Source organism: Acomys minous (assembly GCF_964271855.1).
Source record: "Acomys minous genome assembly, chromosome: 9".
In the NCBI taxonomy this organism is placed as follows: Eukaryota; Metazoa; Chordata; class Mammalia; order Rodentia; family Muridae; genus Acomys; species Acomys minous.
This window is the reverse complement of record NC_140490.1, coordinates 77,001,834-77,016,329: the sequence shown is the minus strand read 5'-3', so window position 1 is coordinate 77,016,329 and position 14,496 is coordinate 77,001,834. Positions and strand designations below refer to the sequence as shown.

Sequence of the window (14,496 nt, the reverse complement as noted above, 5' to 3'; positions counted from 1 at the left end):
TTGCTGTTTTTAACTCTCCAGTGTGGCCCTAGCCCCTTCAAAAAGGGAACAAATAGCCTCCAAAGCAGAGAAGACAAACGGAGGGCCTTCCCGCATTGCCGTGTCAGAGCCCTGTTCCAACTGGAGTCCTCACGGGATACCTGGACGTACTGCAGCAGAGAAGCTGGTATCTAGGATGGGCCGAGAGAAACTCTGCATTTGGTCTGTTTTTGTCTGGATCCAGATGACCACCAGCCTTTTTCCATTCATTCCCAAAGGCTTTTCGGTAATCAAGCTCAGCTCCACGCCTTTCCTCTGGAAGAATCTGTGTTGATGTGAAATAGAAACGTGTCTCTTAAAGCACCCTTTAGTGAGGTGCCCATGCACAGACAGATGGTCATTACACTTTACAACTTTCTTTTTTTCTCTTTTCTGTTCTAAGTTGACTGAACTCAGGGCCTTGTCCTCTTCACTGAGCTAAATTCACAACCCCAACCACACCTTCCTTACAGAGAACTCTGAAGTTTATTGATGAATTCCAAAATGGGTATGGTGGTTTCTACTGGTAATCCTAGTGTGTAAAGAGAGCTGATGCAGAACTGCAAGGAGTTCAAAGCCAGCCTGGGCTAGAGACTCTAGTTTCAAAAACAGAATTCTGAAAGAATTTTTATTTTATTTTTAAGTATTTTTGGTGGATTTATGTATTGCACCAACATGCCTCTAGTGTCTGAGGAGGCAAGAAGGGCACCAGAACCTTGGAACTGGTGTTAGAGATGCTGTGAATCACTGTGTGGGTCCTCTGCGAGAACAAATGCTCTTAACAACTGAGCCATCTCTCCAGGATTGCAACCCCATTTTGTAATTTTTACCATGTGCACCAGGTGCCTAGAGTCACCTCTCTTTATGTTAGCTAGAACACTGGCTTCTTCTAGGAAACTTCAGAGTGTGCCTAGGCCTCAAAGCCTCACTCTTGGGAGAACAGGGAGAGGAGACATGATCTGGGCTTATGTTTTGGTTTTGATTTTTCCAAGACAGGGTTTCTCTCTGTATACTTGACTGTCCTGGACTCTCTCTGTAGACCAGGCTGGCCTCAAGCTCACAGCGATCTGCCTGCCTGTGCCTCCTGAGTGCTGGGATTAAAGGCGTGTGCTACCACTGCCTGGTTTGGACCTATGTTCTTTCTGCCTTCTTTCCAAGGACACAGGATAAAGTGCCCAACACTCGTCCACTGCTCCTTAAAATGACCATTGTTGTTCAGGCAGCAAAGTCACATTGATTTAGCACTGACGTAAGTATAACCGTCTCCCCTCCAACTACAATGCACCTCATTACCACTTTATAATATCCAAATATAATTTGCTTTACAGTTTTTATCATTTGTTTTCTATTGTCTTTTTTAAAAATTCTTTTAAATCTAGTGCCATGGCACAACTGTGGGCCTAGCTGGTGGCTGCAATGGAAAGATTACTGAGGCTGGTAGAGGTAACAGTGAGACTTACTCTCTGGGAAAAAAACAAGGGGCATTGTTGGGGTCCTGGTGCTCACCTGACACTTATTGAGGGTCTTCAGCTCACCGATCTTGGCAATGATGATCTCCCTTGCTTTGTTTCCTTCTGTCAACGGGTTTCTAGTGCAGGACAGAGCCTCTAGGCTCTGTAATTTATCCAACTCATTGATAAATGACCACTGAAGCAACAAAGGAAGCAAGAGCGGCAAGTGGCAAGTCACATTTCAGATTACTTGGCTTAGCTCTCGTCTAAGGCACAAGATACACCAACCCCACCTGGAAGAGCTTTTACTACACAGCATGCCATGTGAACTCAATGACATTCCTCATCTGTGTAAATAAAAGAACTCTAACCCTAACATGACTTACTTTTGAAGAGTTTTGCTCTGAGGAAGCATTTTGCTTTTAGTTTTATGTTTTTTGCTTTTTTTGTCTTTTGTTGTTTCTCAAGACTGGGTTTCTCAGTGTAGCCTTGACTGTCCTGTACTCACTCTGTAGACCAGGCTGGCCTTGAACTCAGAGATCCACCTGCCTCTTCCTCCCAAGTGCTGGGATTAAAGATGTGTGCCACCATGCTCAGCTTCAGTTAATGTTTTTTTTTAACGATTTGTTTTTATTTTATATGTATGGATGGTTTTTCTGCCTGCATGTACATCTGTGCACATGTGTGTAGTGAGCAAGGAGGCCAGAAGAGGGTGTTGGATCTCCTGGAACTGAAATTACAAACAGTTGTGAATAGCCACCTGGGTGCAGATTACTTGAACCTGAGTCTGCTGCAAGAGCAGCCAGTGCTCTTAACCACTGACAGCCATCTCTCTAGGCCCCTGGTTTAACTTTCTTTTGACATAGGAACCTTCAGTCTTCGTGTGTAAGTGGAGATAAGCACTACGTTGCCCTGCACACTGAGGCAGCTCTTACTTCCGATATCTGGTTGTCATTAACTACAAGGTACTGCAAGGACGGGAACATGGAGGTTTTGCACCCTAGAACAATAAAAATAAAACTGTATTGTAAGAGTGAAAGAAACAGTTAGCATAGAAGGGAGGGACATTATTAACCTTACTTACCAAGTCCAGCATCTGAAAAATGTATAGAAGAAAGTCCAGTGTCAGAAAGAAGCAGGTGTTCTAATCTGAAATTGAAATATTAAATTGGATTACACAGGACACTACAGAGTCTTCTGGGGTATCTACTAGGCTAGACTAGCAAGTCTTTTCCTCCACCTTGGGTTTCCATCCTATTGTGAAACACAAGGTCCAGTAGGGAGGTTTACACAGTGATTTGTGCTCCCACATAGCCTTCTTCTGTAAGGTGCTAAGTGGGTCTCAGAGGAGAAGCATGGTCTCACCTCTCCAAAATTAGCAAGTGGAGATAATAGGATTCGCCACCAGGACCAAGTTCTGCAGCTACAGATTATCTGGTACCTACTACACATAGCACATGAGTGACAAGCACATTCTCCAGGAGAGCTCAAGATAAAACTCCCCAAGGGACTTGCCCAGCTTAGGAACTATATTTTGTATCTATTCAAAAGGTGTACTAGGCCAGGCATGGTGGCGCACGCCTCCCACCCAGCAATCTCTTGAGTTAGAGGCCAGCCTGGTCTACAAAGAGTCCAGGATATCCAGGACTACAAGAGAAACCCTGTCTAGAAAAACAAAAACAAACAAAAGGTGTATTGGGGCTCAGAAGTTAAGAGCACCGTCTGTTCTTCCAAAGGTCCTGAGTTCAATTCCCAACAACCACATGGTGGCTCACAACCATCTATAATGAGATCTGGTGTCCTCTTGTGGCCTGCAGGTGTACTTGGAGGCAAAACACACTGTATACTTAGCTGGGCATGGTGGTTCATGCCCGTAATCCCAGCACTTGGGAGACAGAGGCAAATGGATTGCTGTGAGTTCAAGGCTAGCCCAGTCCACAAATCGAGTCCAGGGCAGCCAAGATAACACAGAGAAACCCTGTCTTGAAAAACTAAAAACAAACACTGTGTACATAATAAATAAATCTCTTTTTTAAAGGTGTATTGACATATGACAATTCATTCACACACACAAAAATGATACTGATCTTTAACAGGCAAATTTTAAGGATTACCTGGGCAAATATGCTATCAGGCACAGCTGGCTTTCATCAATTGATGGATTAGAGGAAAGGTCTAGTAACCTCATCTTCTGCAGGACATTCACTGGCCTGTATGGAAAGTAATAGCTTTTTCAATATAGATTAATCTCTTGTTTTCAAAGATAGGAGGGGCTTAAAATATGTATGTTCCTGATGTTAGAAAGGGTTAGGGAAGAAGGCAAATGGATCTGGTCCCCCAAAAACCCAAGGGTTGCTGTGTTGAAATGATGGCAGTCAGGAACCTTATCCTGCCTTTGATAATGGATGGGAAAATGCCCATATTTGCCTCCACCAATGAAAACATTCTATATAATAATGATATTGTCTAAAAAGGGAGATGATGGGCCAGAAAGATGGCTCAGTAAAGGCACTTCCCAACAAGCCTGATGGCATGAGTTCCATCCCCAAGACCCATGTGATGGAAGGAGAGAATGGATTCTCAAACTGTTCTGACTTCCACATGCATGCACACACCAAACCAACCACAGTCTAAATAGATTTTAAAAGAGGGAGATGGCCTAGAAATACGACTCAGTCTTTAAGAGCATTTGCTTTAAAGAGCATTTAAGAGCATTTAAGAGCATTTGCTGCTCTTACAAGTTGTGTTCCTTACATGCGTGTCAGGCAGCTGCCTGTAACTAGCTCCAGGAAATCTGATACCCACCCACTTTTGGCTTCATCGGGCACCTGCTTACACTCAGATACACAATAAATTTAAAAAAGGAAAATCCAACTTTTTGGTTGGTTGGTTGGTTTTTGTTTGTTTGTTTGTTTTTTGAAACAGGGCTTCAAATCTAGGCTGGCCTTGAACTTGAGATCCACTTGCCTCTGCCTCCTGAGTGCTGGGATGAAATGCGTGCACCACTCTACCAGGCTAATATTTTTTTAAGGAAGATGAAGCAGCAATATATTTATTTAGGAGAACATGATTACACATACACTGTAGTACAATGGCCTTAAGCAGATATTACCAATTAAAGATCCTTCATTTACTAGACACAGCTACTCCCAGCTGTTATCCCAGCATTCAGGAGGTGGAGGCAGATCAGAAGCTGCAGGTCATATTTGGCGCGTAACTAGTGTGAGGCCAACTTGGGCTATAAGGGAGACTCTGTCTCAAAACAAGACAATAGGGCTGGCAGGACAGCTCAGTGAATAAAAGTGCTTGTTGTACAAGCCTGGCCACCTGAATTCAATCTCCTGAGCCCACAGTGGAAGGAGAGAATCCCAAAAGTGTCCTTTGACCACACACCCATCAATTCACACCTCCCCCTCCCTCTCATAAAATTATTTACTTTAAAAATTTTGTAATATTAAAGAATAACTAGGGGGCTGGTGAGATGGTTCAGTGGTTAAAGAGCACTGGCTGCCCTTCCATAGAATCAAAGTTTAATTCCCAAAACGTACATGGTGACTTAGATATTCACTCCAGTGTTAGAGGTTCAGACACCCTCTTGGCTTTCTTGAGCACTGTATGAATTTGGCATATACATTCATACATATAACATAAAAATGAATAATATCTCAAATTTTTAAATAAGAATGAACCTATGGCCTTGCACATGCTACACCAGTGCTCTATCACTAAGCTATACCCCTGCAGCCCTTGGTTTTTTGAGACAAGGTCTTGCTTGGTTGCCCAGGATGGCTTCCTGCCTCAGCCTTCCAGGTAGCTGAAACTACTAGCATGTACTCTGGCTCTTACTACTAAGTTAAAAAAGTAAAAATAAAGAAAACAAAAAATATATCCAATATATCCGTACTCCACTGAGAATCAGAGAAACTAATACATGTATGCAAAACTAATAAGTTCTAATATTTAGTTTGGGTGTATCTGAGAATCCAAGATATTTATACAAAACTATTAAAAATCAAATATTTAATGCAGGTATCTTTGATAGGTTTCTTCTGGTTTGAATAACATTTCATTTGAAAGTCTAATCTGTAATACAGTGACTAAGGAGTGAATATTGCTACAATTTATACCTGTAAATTCTCCTAGAAGTTAATGGACCTGAGACTTTATTCAGAATAACTGAATAGCAATAGATTCACTGAAGCAAAGCCCATTACCTTTCTGAAATGGAAATATTGTTAGACTTGAGGTAAAGTTCCTCGAGGACTGGCCATGAAGGGGCACAATGCAGCACCTGGGAAGAAAACTGAACTCAGTGTCTGGCAGCTTCTGCTGGCCATGCTCAGTGACATCATCACAGGAAGGCCATGCCTTGTGGACAGGTCATCTGGGCTGACTCAGGCACCAAGTGGTGGTGCAGGAGGATGTAGGACCATATTGAAAGGCTATAGGCAGACATTTTTCTGGCACTATTAACCCAGCAGCTGAGTCGGCACCCAGCTTAGGAAATGCTGCCAAAGGAGCAAGGAATGCTGATGGACACCCCAAATACTTAGTGGCCTGAGCTGTGGACAGGATGTGGTACTCAACTTAGTCCTGCAGCCACTTGGACATGTTTAGAATATGCTGAAAACACAGATATCTTCTCATTGGTTCTTAAGTTTTTTCCCTTGAGCCACACTGCCATCCTCCCCGCCCCCTTAATTGCTAAGTGCTTTCCTGTCCTCAGGCTCAGTGTGCACCAGAAGAGGGCAGGAGATGGATCCTTCACAATTAGAGGCCCAGGAAAGACAGAAGCAGATGTACCAGATGCCTCTGTGCTAAGGAAAGCTGTGGTTCCGCACAAGCCAGTCATACCAGGATGGTGGACAGTGGGGACAAGCTGCATAGAGGGAAAGGGTAAGCCTCTCTACCACATGCTCCGCCCTAAGAACATCTGCAGGGAACCTGGAAGAGCTAGCATTATGGCTTTTTAAACGCCACAGATTTGACATGTCACTGTGAGCATCCATGTCCAAGACTCCTGAGCAATACAACCAAACTTAAGAGCCAGGGCCAGGCTGAGAAAGAACATGGATTATCAGATGTAAAATCTATTTCACCAAAGGATTACTCTTCTCTGTAATGGAGTTTATATTCTAATGTTTGGATAAAAGGGCAACTGAAATGACGCCAGTTAGGCTTCAATTCCCTTTTAAAGCAAAAATTATAATCACTTATTACTGTGTAATAAAGCAAAAATGATTACCTCAGCCCACGTTATTCCCGTTTTGTTTAGGACTAAAGTCTTCAAAGTAGAAAATGTTCTGGTTGTAGCTGGTGAGTCAGAGGGAAACTGCAGTTTATTTTCACTGAGAAGAAAAAGGAGATGTGAAGTACTTACACAGCAGACCCAACACACTGACATCAACAGTCTGGGATTTAACCCGAAGATTTGAGAGGGGTTCTCATGGACGTCAGCAAAGCTTCAGATTTCCTCATGCATGTGAAGTTGACTTGGGCTCCCATATTTCCAGAAGAGGAAACACTTGGGTCAAAATATACCCAATTGATGTCTGAGGTGCCTTCAAGCCTGACCGCCTGTCCTACTGCATCTGCATTAGCCTGGTAAGGCTTACCTGCATGTGTAAAGCACTTAGGAATACAAGGGCTCAATGGTAGAGGGCCTGTGAAGCACAAAAACTTGGGCTTGGAGGAGGGAGAGATGGAAGGACGGACAAATGGACCAGCCTAGGTGAGCCTTTTGAAAGTGAGGTTCTGAGATTAAACAAATATTTGGGAAGATCCTCAGAAAAATGTGACATGAGTAAACAAGGTAGAGAAGTTAAAAATCTTTATCAAAACCACAGTAAGCAGTGTCCCAATGAACTTCTTATTCCTAAAGAATTAAACGGATTCCAAATAGACAAGCACGTGAATCCTAAGCCCTCTCCTCCTCCACTGAGATCACATGTACCACAGTCCTTTCATGGTCAGGCTTACAAGCCAAGAAGACCCACGCCTCCACTCGGTCACGACACAGGCATGCTCCTTACTCATACACCTCAAGGGCCTATCTGAAGACTGCCCTGAGGTAACCCTCAGCAGAGGTCAGTCGGCCAGAGCTTCCCAGGAAGCCAGCTGTCAGGGAAGGCTGTCAGAGTCCATACCTGAGATTGAGAGCTTCCAGGTCTTTGAGCTGCTCTGCAATAAGAACCACTTCATCCCAAGTTGACAACAAGTTTTTGGACAAATCTATAACTCGAATATCTAAAGGCACATTTTAAGAAAAAGTAATTTCAAAACACCAAAGACAAAGAATTAGTATCATTCTAATTCTAGAATGGAGATTTTTTTTCTAGGGGAAGAAATGGGAGTTTAGACAGGGTTTTGTTGGCTCTGTTTTTTAACAATTAAACTTTATTATACAACCCAACTAGCTTACACAATAAGGAAAAAAATGGTTAAAGGGACAGAAGAGTGAACCTTCGGGTATCCGTTCCACGGGACGGGTCCTTAGGTGTCTCTCTGTCCCTCGAGCTGGTCCGGTCCTGTTGCTCTCACCCCGCGCTCTCCTCGACTCAACCTGTTGTTTTGTCTACCCCCCCCCCCACCTTCCCAGTCACATGCAAAGGGCGGTCTCCTTCTCCCTTCAGGGTCAATTAGGTAAACATTAGCCACGGTGGGGTTCCCAGGTAGGCTTCCTGAATTCCAAGCCCAGGAAGGCTCCAAACAGTCTGTCACAAGGTATTCATGGTGTGCCCCAAGGGTAAAGCCCGCCAAGATTGTTTCCACCTGTGACAAAGCTTAATCTTTCCCACAGGGTTTCTCTGTGTAGCTCTCTTCTGTAGACCAGGCTGGGCTCGGACTCAGAGATCCATCTGCCTCTGCCTCCTAAATGCTGGGATTAAAGGCGTGCACCACCACCACTTGACTAGAGTGAGGATATTTTTTTTAATTTACCTTTATTTTATGTACATTGATGCTTTGCCTGCATGTATGAGTGAGAATGTCAGATATTGGAGTTACAGACAGTTGTGAGCTGCAAGGAAGGTGTTGAGATTTGAACCCAGGTCCTCAAGAAGGGCAGTCATAGCTCTTAGCCACTGAGCCATCTCTCCAGTTCCTAGAGTGGGGATTTTTAACTTCTTACTGTGCACCCACTAGTCTGAAATTTCTTTCATGAACACAAATGTTTTCATCTTTTAAATTATTAGACTGGCTATAGCTCAGTGGCAGAGTGCTTGTCTAAATGGCCAAAGCCCTGAGTCCCATCCCTAGCACTGCAAAACAAGACAGAGAAACACTATTATCCCCATTCATTCAAAAGCTAAAATATTCATTTTCATGTGTCAAGGTGAGAGACAAGCATCTATCATGTGAGATAAGCATAACCAAAGAAGAACCAAGTGTCATAATGAAACTCCTACCAGACTGACAAAAAGACAGACAGACAGCAACTGATATGAGCCAACACACACACACACACACACACACACACACACACACACACACACACACACACGGTGCATACCAATCCTTCTCTCTAGAGCACCAGTCCTAAACTCAACAGATCTTCTTGACAACACCATCTCAGAGAAGAATACAAGAGTAGTGACAACACAGGCAAGAAAGGGGCTGAGAACTCAAGGTCTGCAATGTGGCTCATCTGTGGTTCAAGACCACAAATTTAGAATAAGGCTCTGGGATCATCACACATGGCTTAAGGATCAACAGCCATGCTCTTAGGGAAGTCACAGTGTAATATAGTCCCAGACCAACTAATGGAAGCCCTCACATTCCCACTTGGTATGTGTGGGTGTTACTATGGTTACGCTACAAAGAGTTACAGTTCTCAGCAGGGAGACAGTTCATACCTAATACCTCCTATAGGTCTGAAATTGCCTGTCAGAGTGGCAGTAGGCAGGAAGGAAGTGGTTTGGCCATACAGATAAAAGTAAAAGCAAAGCCTATGAGCAACTTGAACAGAAAACTAGGGAAACCGAGGAAGTACAACCTGGAGGAGTCCTGTAGCATGCTGGACACAGCAGTGACCACAGTGGAGGTGCTGAAGTCAGAGTGGGAAGAGCCACCTCCAGTACACCTGGATAGATGGACAGGTATTCTCAAAATGAGGTGCCTAGGGCCGTGGTCCTCAACCTTCTAACACTGACTCTTTAATATACTTCCTCATGTTGTGGTGACCACCAACCATAAAATTATTTTCAGTGCTACTTCAAAACTGTTATTAATGACAATGTAAATATTTTTGGAGATAAAGATTTGGCAAAGACATCTCAGCCTAGAGGTTGAGAACCACTGACCTAGGCCTTGGAGGCCAGGCCACATCATGAAGGACCTCTAGGCTGCTTCAAAGCCTGCTAGTCTGCCAGAAATGAGAAGTACTAGAGAGGCTAGAGCAGGGTAACAGGAAATGGCCTGGATCTCTAGAAAGTCACTGCTGCAGAGTTGAGCCAAGGACTATAGGGAGACAAAAGAGTTTTAGTTAGGGTTATTACTGCTATATGACCATGACCAAAAGTGACCTGGGGAGCAAAGGGTTCATGAAAACAAAGATCTGTAGCTTACTGTTATGAAAGAAAAATGTTAAAGGTTCCAAAACACGGACGATTCCATAAACAGTGATCACTGACAGTACGTTAGGAAGCCTCAGCCTGCACTCAAGACACTCACAGTTGCTGCCAGGCATCTGACACACAGTTCACTGAAGGAAGCAAAAGCAGGAACTGGGTAGGAACCTGGAGGCAGGAACTAATGCAGAGGCCATGGAAAGGAGCTGCTTATTGGCTTGCTCATGGCTTGTTCAGCTTTTTTTTTTTTAAGATTTATTTATTGCATATACAATGCTCTGCTTGTATGTACACCTGCAGGCCAGAAGAGGGCATCAGATCACAAAGTAGATGGTTGTGAGCCACCATGTGGTTGCTGGGAATTGAACTCAGGACCTCTGGAAAAGCAGTCAGTGCTCTTAACCTGTGAGCCATCTCTCCAGCCCCTTGTTTAGCCTTTCTTATATCACTCAGAACCATCAGCCCACGGGTGGCATCACTCGAAATGGACTGGGCCCTCCTCAATCAGTCACTAATTAAGAAAATGCCCTACAGGCCTTCCTATAGCCTGATCTTTTGGAGGCATTTTTCTCAACTGAGGCTTTATCTTCTCAGATAACGCTAGCCTGTATCACGTTAACATAAAATTGGCCAGCACATCCTCACAGCAGACTTGGATCCCACTTTAGCATGAGAGCAGGTGGAATTCTCATGCCAAGTATCTCAAGCACAGTCAGCACAATTTGCCAGACACAGGAAGTGAGGAAGACAGACACAGAGCTGGCCAGGGACATGGAACTGCTGTTTACTGGATGCAGAGCTTATGGTACAAGCAGTCTGGAGGTGACTCAATGTGCCACATGTTTGAGATAAATATTAGACCTGACAAAAATAGGTGTTAAATGAGCAGGGGAAAACAGAAAGCAGTGTGGAAAAAGAAGCATTTTGGGGTCCAACTGCACCCCAATTCAATCTGAGAGCAGCTGAAGGCACACAATTCCTCACTGAGAGAAGGAATCTTTCTCAAGAGTCAGAAAGAGCATCTACCCAAGGAAGAAAAGCCCTAAGGCTGAGAACGGCAGCTGCAGCTGCTGCTTTAGTTATTTTTGAGACAGGCTCTCATTAGCCCAGGCTGGCCTTAGGTTTCTATGAAGCTAAGAATCACTTTAACCTCATGGTTCTCCTGCTTCTGTCTAGTACTATGATAACAAGCTTGCACCGCAACACCCAGCTGCTGATTCACCTTTTTCACACAATAAAATCCAAGGCGCAGCGTAGGCAACAGCACAGCACAAGACAACCAACCTGTCACCTCCATCCAAAGTCCAATTTGATACATCCCACAAGTAGAAACATTAAACACAGATGAAATATAAGATGATAATCTCAGCAGTATGAAGAATGAAGTAATCACAAGGCCACCGTGAGCTACATACCGAGTCCCACGCCTGGCTGGTGTATGTTTTTGAGATAGTGTCTCACACTGTAGTCCAGTTATTCTTCAAGTGTGAAGAAAGATGTCCAGTAAGGCAGAGAGAGCTGACTGGGTGTGGGCACATGTGGCAGGTTGGCAGGTTTGGATTTGCAGAGTGTTTGCCCAACCTTTCTTCCCTGCCCTGTGCACCTTGTCGAGCTCCCCAACTGGTTCCTCCTGAGATGCACCCCTTTCCAGCCAGTGCCATGGAGTGATAACACAGGCTCTCCATGTTTGTGGGGGTTTTGGTGTATGTTTTGTTGTTGTTGTTTTGTTTTGTTCTTTGAGACAGGTCTCTCTGTGTGTATCCCTGGCTGTCCTGGACTTTCTTTGTAGACCAGGCTGGCCTCAAACTCATAGAAATCTGCCTGCCTCTGCCTCCCTGAGTGCTGGGATTGCAGGCATGCACCACTGTGCCTAGCTGTGAGACCGTATCTCAAAAAAAAAAAAAAAAAAAAGTCTCCTACCCAGCAGCAGAAAACTATACTGAAGTGTAATAGAATGTTTTCACTCTCATGGGCCATGCCTGCAGGCAAAGGGGTCTGGGGACGTACTTAACTGTACTTAACCGAAGGGTACGCAGTAAGTTCAGGAATAAGTTGGCAATGAAAAGGATACTGGGGCAGGCTTCAGCAATTCTTCCTTGTTCACCAGCACAACTCACAGCACACTTCCACAGGGAAATGTCTTGCAGTGCTCTCAGCTGGCTACATGAAGAAAAGAGTTCACATGTACATATAAGTCACATGGTAGCCACTGGCCCTTTAAACCCTTACACAAAATACCAAAATATATACAAATGCTAGAACCCACCACACAAAGTAAGGAGCAGTGCGTTACAAAACAGAAGAAATGAAGGAACTGAAATGCTAGAGGCAGCTGTAGTCATCGCCCCTCTCTACAACAGCTGCTATGGGCTTAATCCTGACTGTAAAACTCTTGTCTCCAATTACTGTTCACTGTGTACCATAAAAGGGTGTAGGTGACATTCTGCTATACAGATTCCCCTGTGACTTTTCCCTCTAAAGGATATTGTGAGGCAGTTCAATTCAGCTCTATTGATACTTAGAGCTCTGGAACACTTGTCTTCATAGCTGACACTGTTTTACTGTGTGACTAGACCCCAAGGAAGTCACTTATTTTTTGGCTGACAGTTGGCAGGCCCCCAAAATGCTGAAGTGACACTGAGTGCCTCCTGCCCACTGAGACATGTCCTCATCACTGTACACACACAGCTCTGAGCTGTTTCTATGTATGCAGGATCTGTGTCCGCTGCCTGTCAGAAGAGGCAGTATCCTGGAACTCAGAATTCAGACCTGGGCTACCTGGCTTCAAGGTCCAATTCCACCATCTCCTTTGTCACTAGGCAAGTGGATTAAATCTTGGTGCCTCAGACTTCAGTGTTAAAATGCCCTTTAATTTACATTCACTTTAATTGTAGCCGTTTTATACACAATAGCAAAAGGCAGAAACAACCCAGAATGGATCAGCCGAATGTGGTGAGCAGCAGTGTTTGGCCTTTAGAGGGAATAACTTCTGACAACCCATAAATGGAGACCTTGAAGCTGTCACTCTAAGCAAAATGACAGGGACAAATACTGCACAACCCTGCATGATGATCCTAGAACAGACAAAGCCACAGGTAGAAAGCACAACGGCTGCCAGAGGCTAGGAGGAGGAGGTAGGGGTTAGTGTTTGTAGGATGATGGAAATGTTCTGGGGACTGCTTACACAATCTTTAGAGTTAATTTTATTAGTTCTAGTCTGCAATAATTTTTAAAAATGACAAATGACTTAATGAGTTAGTATTTACGAGATTTCAAAATACTATTACTGTTTCTGGGCCAGGTATGCGGGTACATTAATGCCAGAGTCAAGTGTTCAAGGCTAGACCATCTGGATGACTCAGTGGATAAAAGCACCTGGATCTGAGTTCAGTCCCTGATACCACTGCCTACAAAAGCAACAGATGATGGCTCACATCTGTAATCCCAGCACTCTTACAATGAGGTGGAAGGCAGAAAAAAGAGAATCACCAAGCTCCAAGGCCAGTTAACATGGAACACCTGTCTCAACAATAAGGAAAACAGAGAACCAGCTCTAAAAAGTTGTCCTGGTCACACTCTGATATGGGAGTGCCTGTGTATGAGGACCAAATAACAGAAGTTTAAAGGAATTCAAGCCAGGTTTGTTGTTGCCCACCTTTAATCCCAGCACTTACGAGGCTGATGCAGGTGGATCGCAGAGTTTGAGGCCAGCCTTGTCTATAGAGCCAGTTCTAGGACAGCCAGTGAGTGCTACACAGAAAACACTGTTTTGAAAACCCAAACCAACTTCCCCCCCCCCAAAAAAAAGAGTTCAAGGCTATTCTGGGTTACATAAAATCCTTTTTCTAATAAAAAAGATAATCATTAAAAATTTTTTTTTACCAAGTTTCTATTTCCCTCTATAGTTTAAAGTGTGTCATGCTGGGATACCTTGGCACCAAGCCTGGGGAGCCAGGTCTCTACACAGGCATCAGTCCAAAGCCATCTCCAGAAGAGCCAGGACACATGGACTCTTAGTGGGTTCTGGGCCTCAAACTTAGATCACTAGGCTTACATGGCAATCACGCTCTTTTTTTCTTATATTTGTTTTTATTTAAGTATATGCATGTTTTAGCTGCATGTATGTATATGCATTGCCTGCATGCCTAGTACCTGTGGAGATCAGAAGAGGGCATCAGATCCCCTGGAACTGGAGTTATATAGGCAGTTGGCTATAAGACTGCTTGGAACTGAAACTGGGTCTTCTGCAAGAGAAGCAAGTGTTCTTAACCATTGAGTCATCACTCCAAAGTCCGCCCCCACCCCCATGCCCAATTCCCTGCAATTCCTTTTTTTAATTACAGGATTTCATGTAGCCCAGGCTGGCCTGAAACTGGCTACATAACCAAGGATGATCATTGAATTCCTGATCCTCTCACCCCCACTTTCCAAGTTCTAGGGTTATCATTATGAATGAACCA

The 14,496-nt window shown here is 44.1% G+C and overlaps 2 protein-coding genes across 11 annotated transcripts in view; one reads left to right on the top strand and one right to left on the bottom strand.

Moving 5' to 3' along the window:
• Nucleotides 1–6,670, top strand: part of B3GALNT2 (beta-1,3-N-acetylgalactosaminyltransferase 2) — a 49,614-nt gene extending 42,944 nt beyond the window's left edge. Inside the window, exon 13 of one of the 3 annotated variants that reach the window (XM_084794183.1) lies at nt 6,196–6,670. The gene's annotated coding sequence lies outside the window, so the exon portion shown is untranslated. Of the gene's footprint in view, nt 1–21; nt 161–1,176; nt 1,503–6,195 lie in introns of those variants that run through there. The other 2 variants (XM_084794184.1, XM_084794185.1) reach the window with 2 other exon arrangements.
• TBCE (tubulin folding cofactor E) overlaps nt 1–14,496 on the bottom strand; it is a 37,857-nt gene that overhangs the window by 5,019 nt on the left and 18,342 nt on the right. For 4 of the 8 annotated variants that reach the window (XM_084794175.1, XM_084794178.1, XM_084794176.1 and 1 more), the window contains 9 exons: nt 12,108–12,196; nt 7,616–7,715; nt 6,715–6,817; nt 5,684–5,760; nt 3,584–3,679; nt 2,554–2,618; nt 2,405–2,469; nt 1,525–1,665; nt 151–304 (listed from right to left, as the gene is read on the bottom strand). In XM_084794175.1, the coding sequence (XP_084650301.1) occupies nt 151–304; nt 1,525–1,665; nt 2,405–2,469; nt 2,554–2,618; nt 3,584–3,679; nt 5,684–5,760; nt 6,715–6,817; nt 7,616–7,715; nt 12,108–12,196 (890 nt within the window). Of the gene's footprint in view, nt 1–140; nt 305–1,524; nt 1,666–2,404; nt 2,470–2,553; nt 2,619–3,583; nt 3,680–5,683; nt 5,761–6,714; nt 6,818–7,615; nt 7,716–12,107; nt 12,197–14,188; nt 14,281–14,496 lie in introns of all 8 variants that reach the window. The other 4 variants (XM_084794181.1, XM_084794180.1, XR_014781465.1 and 1 more) reach the window with 3 other exon arrangements.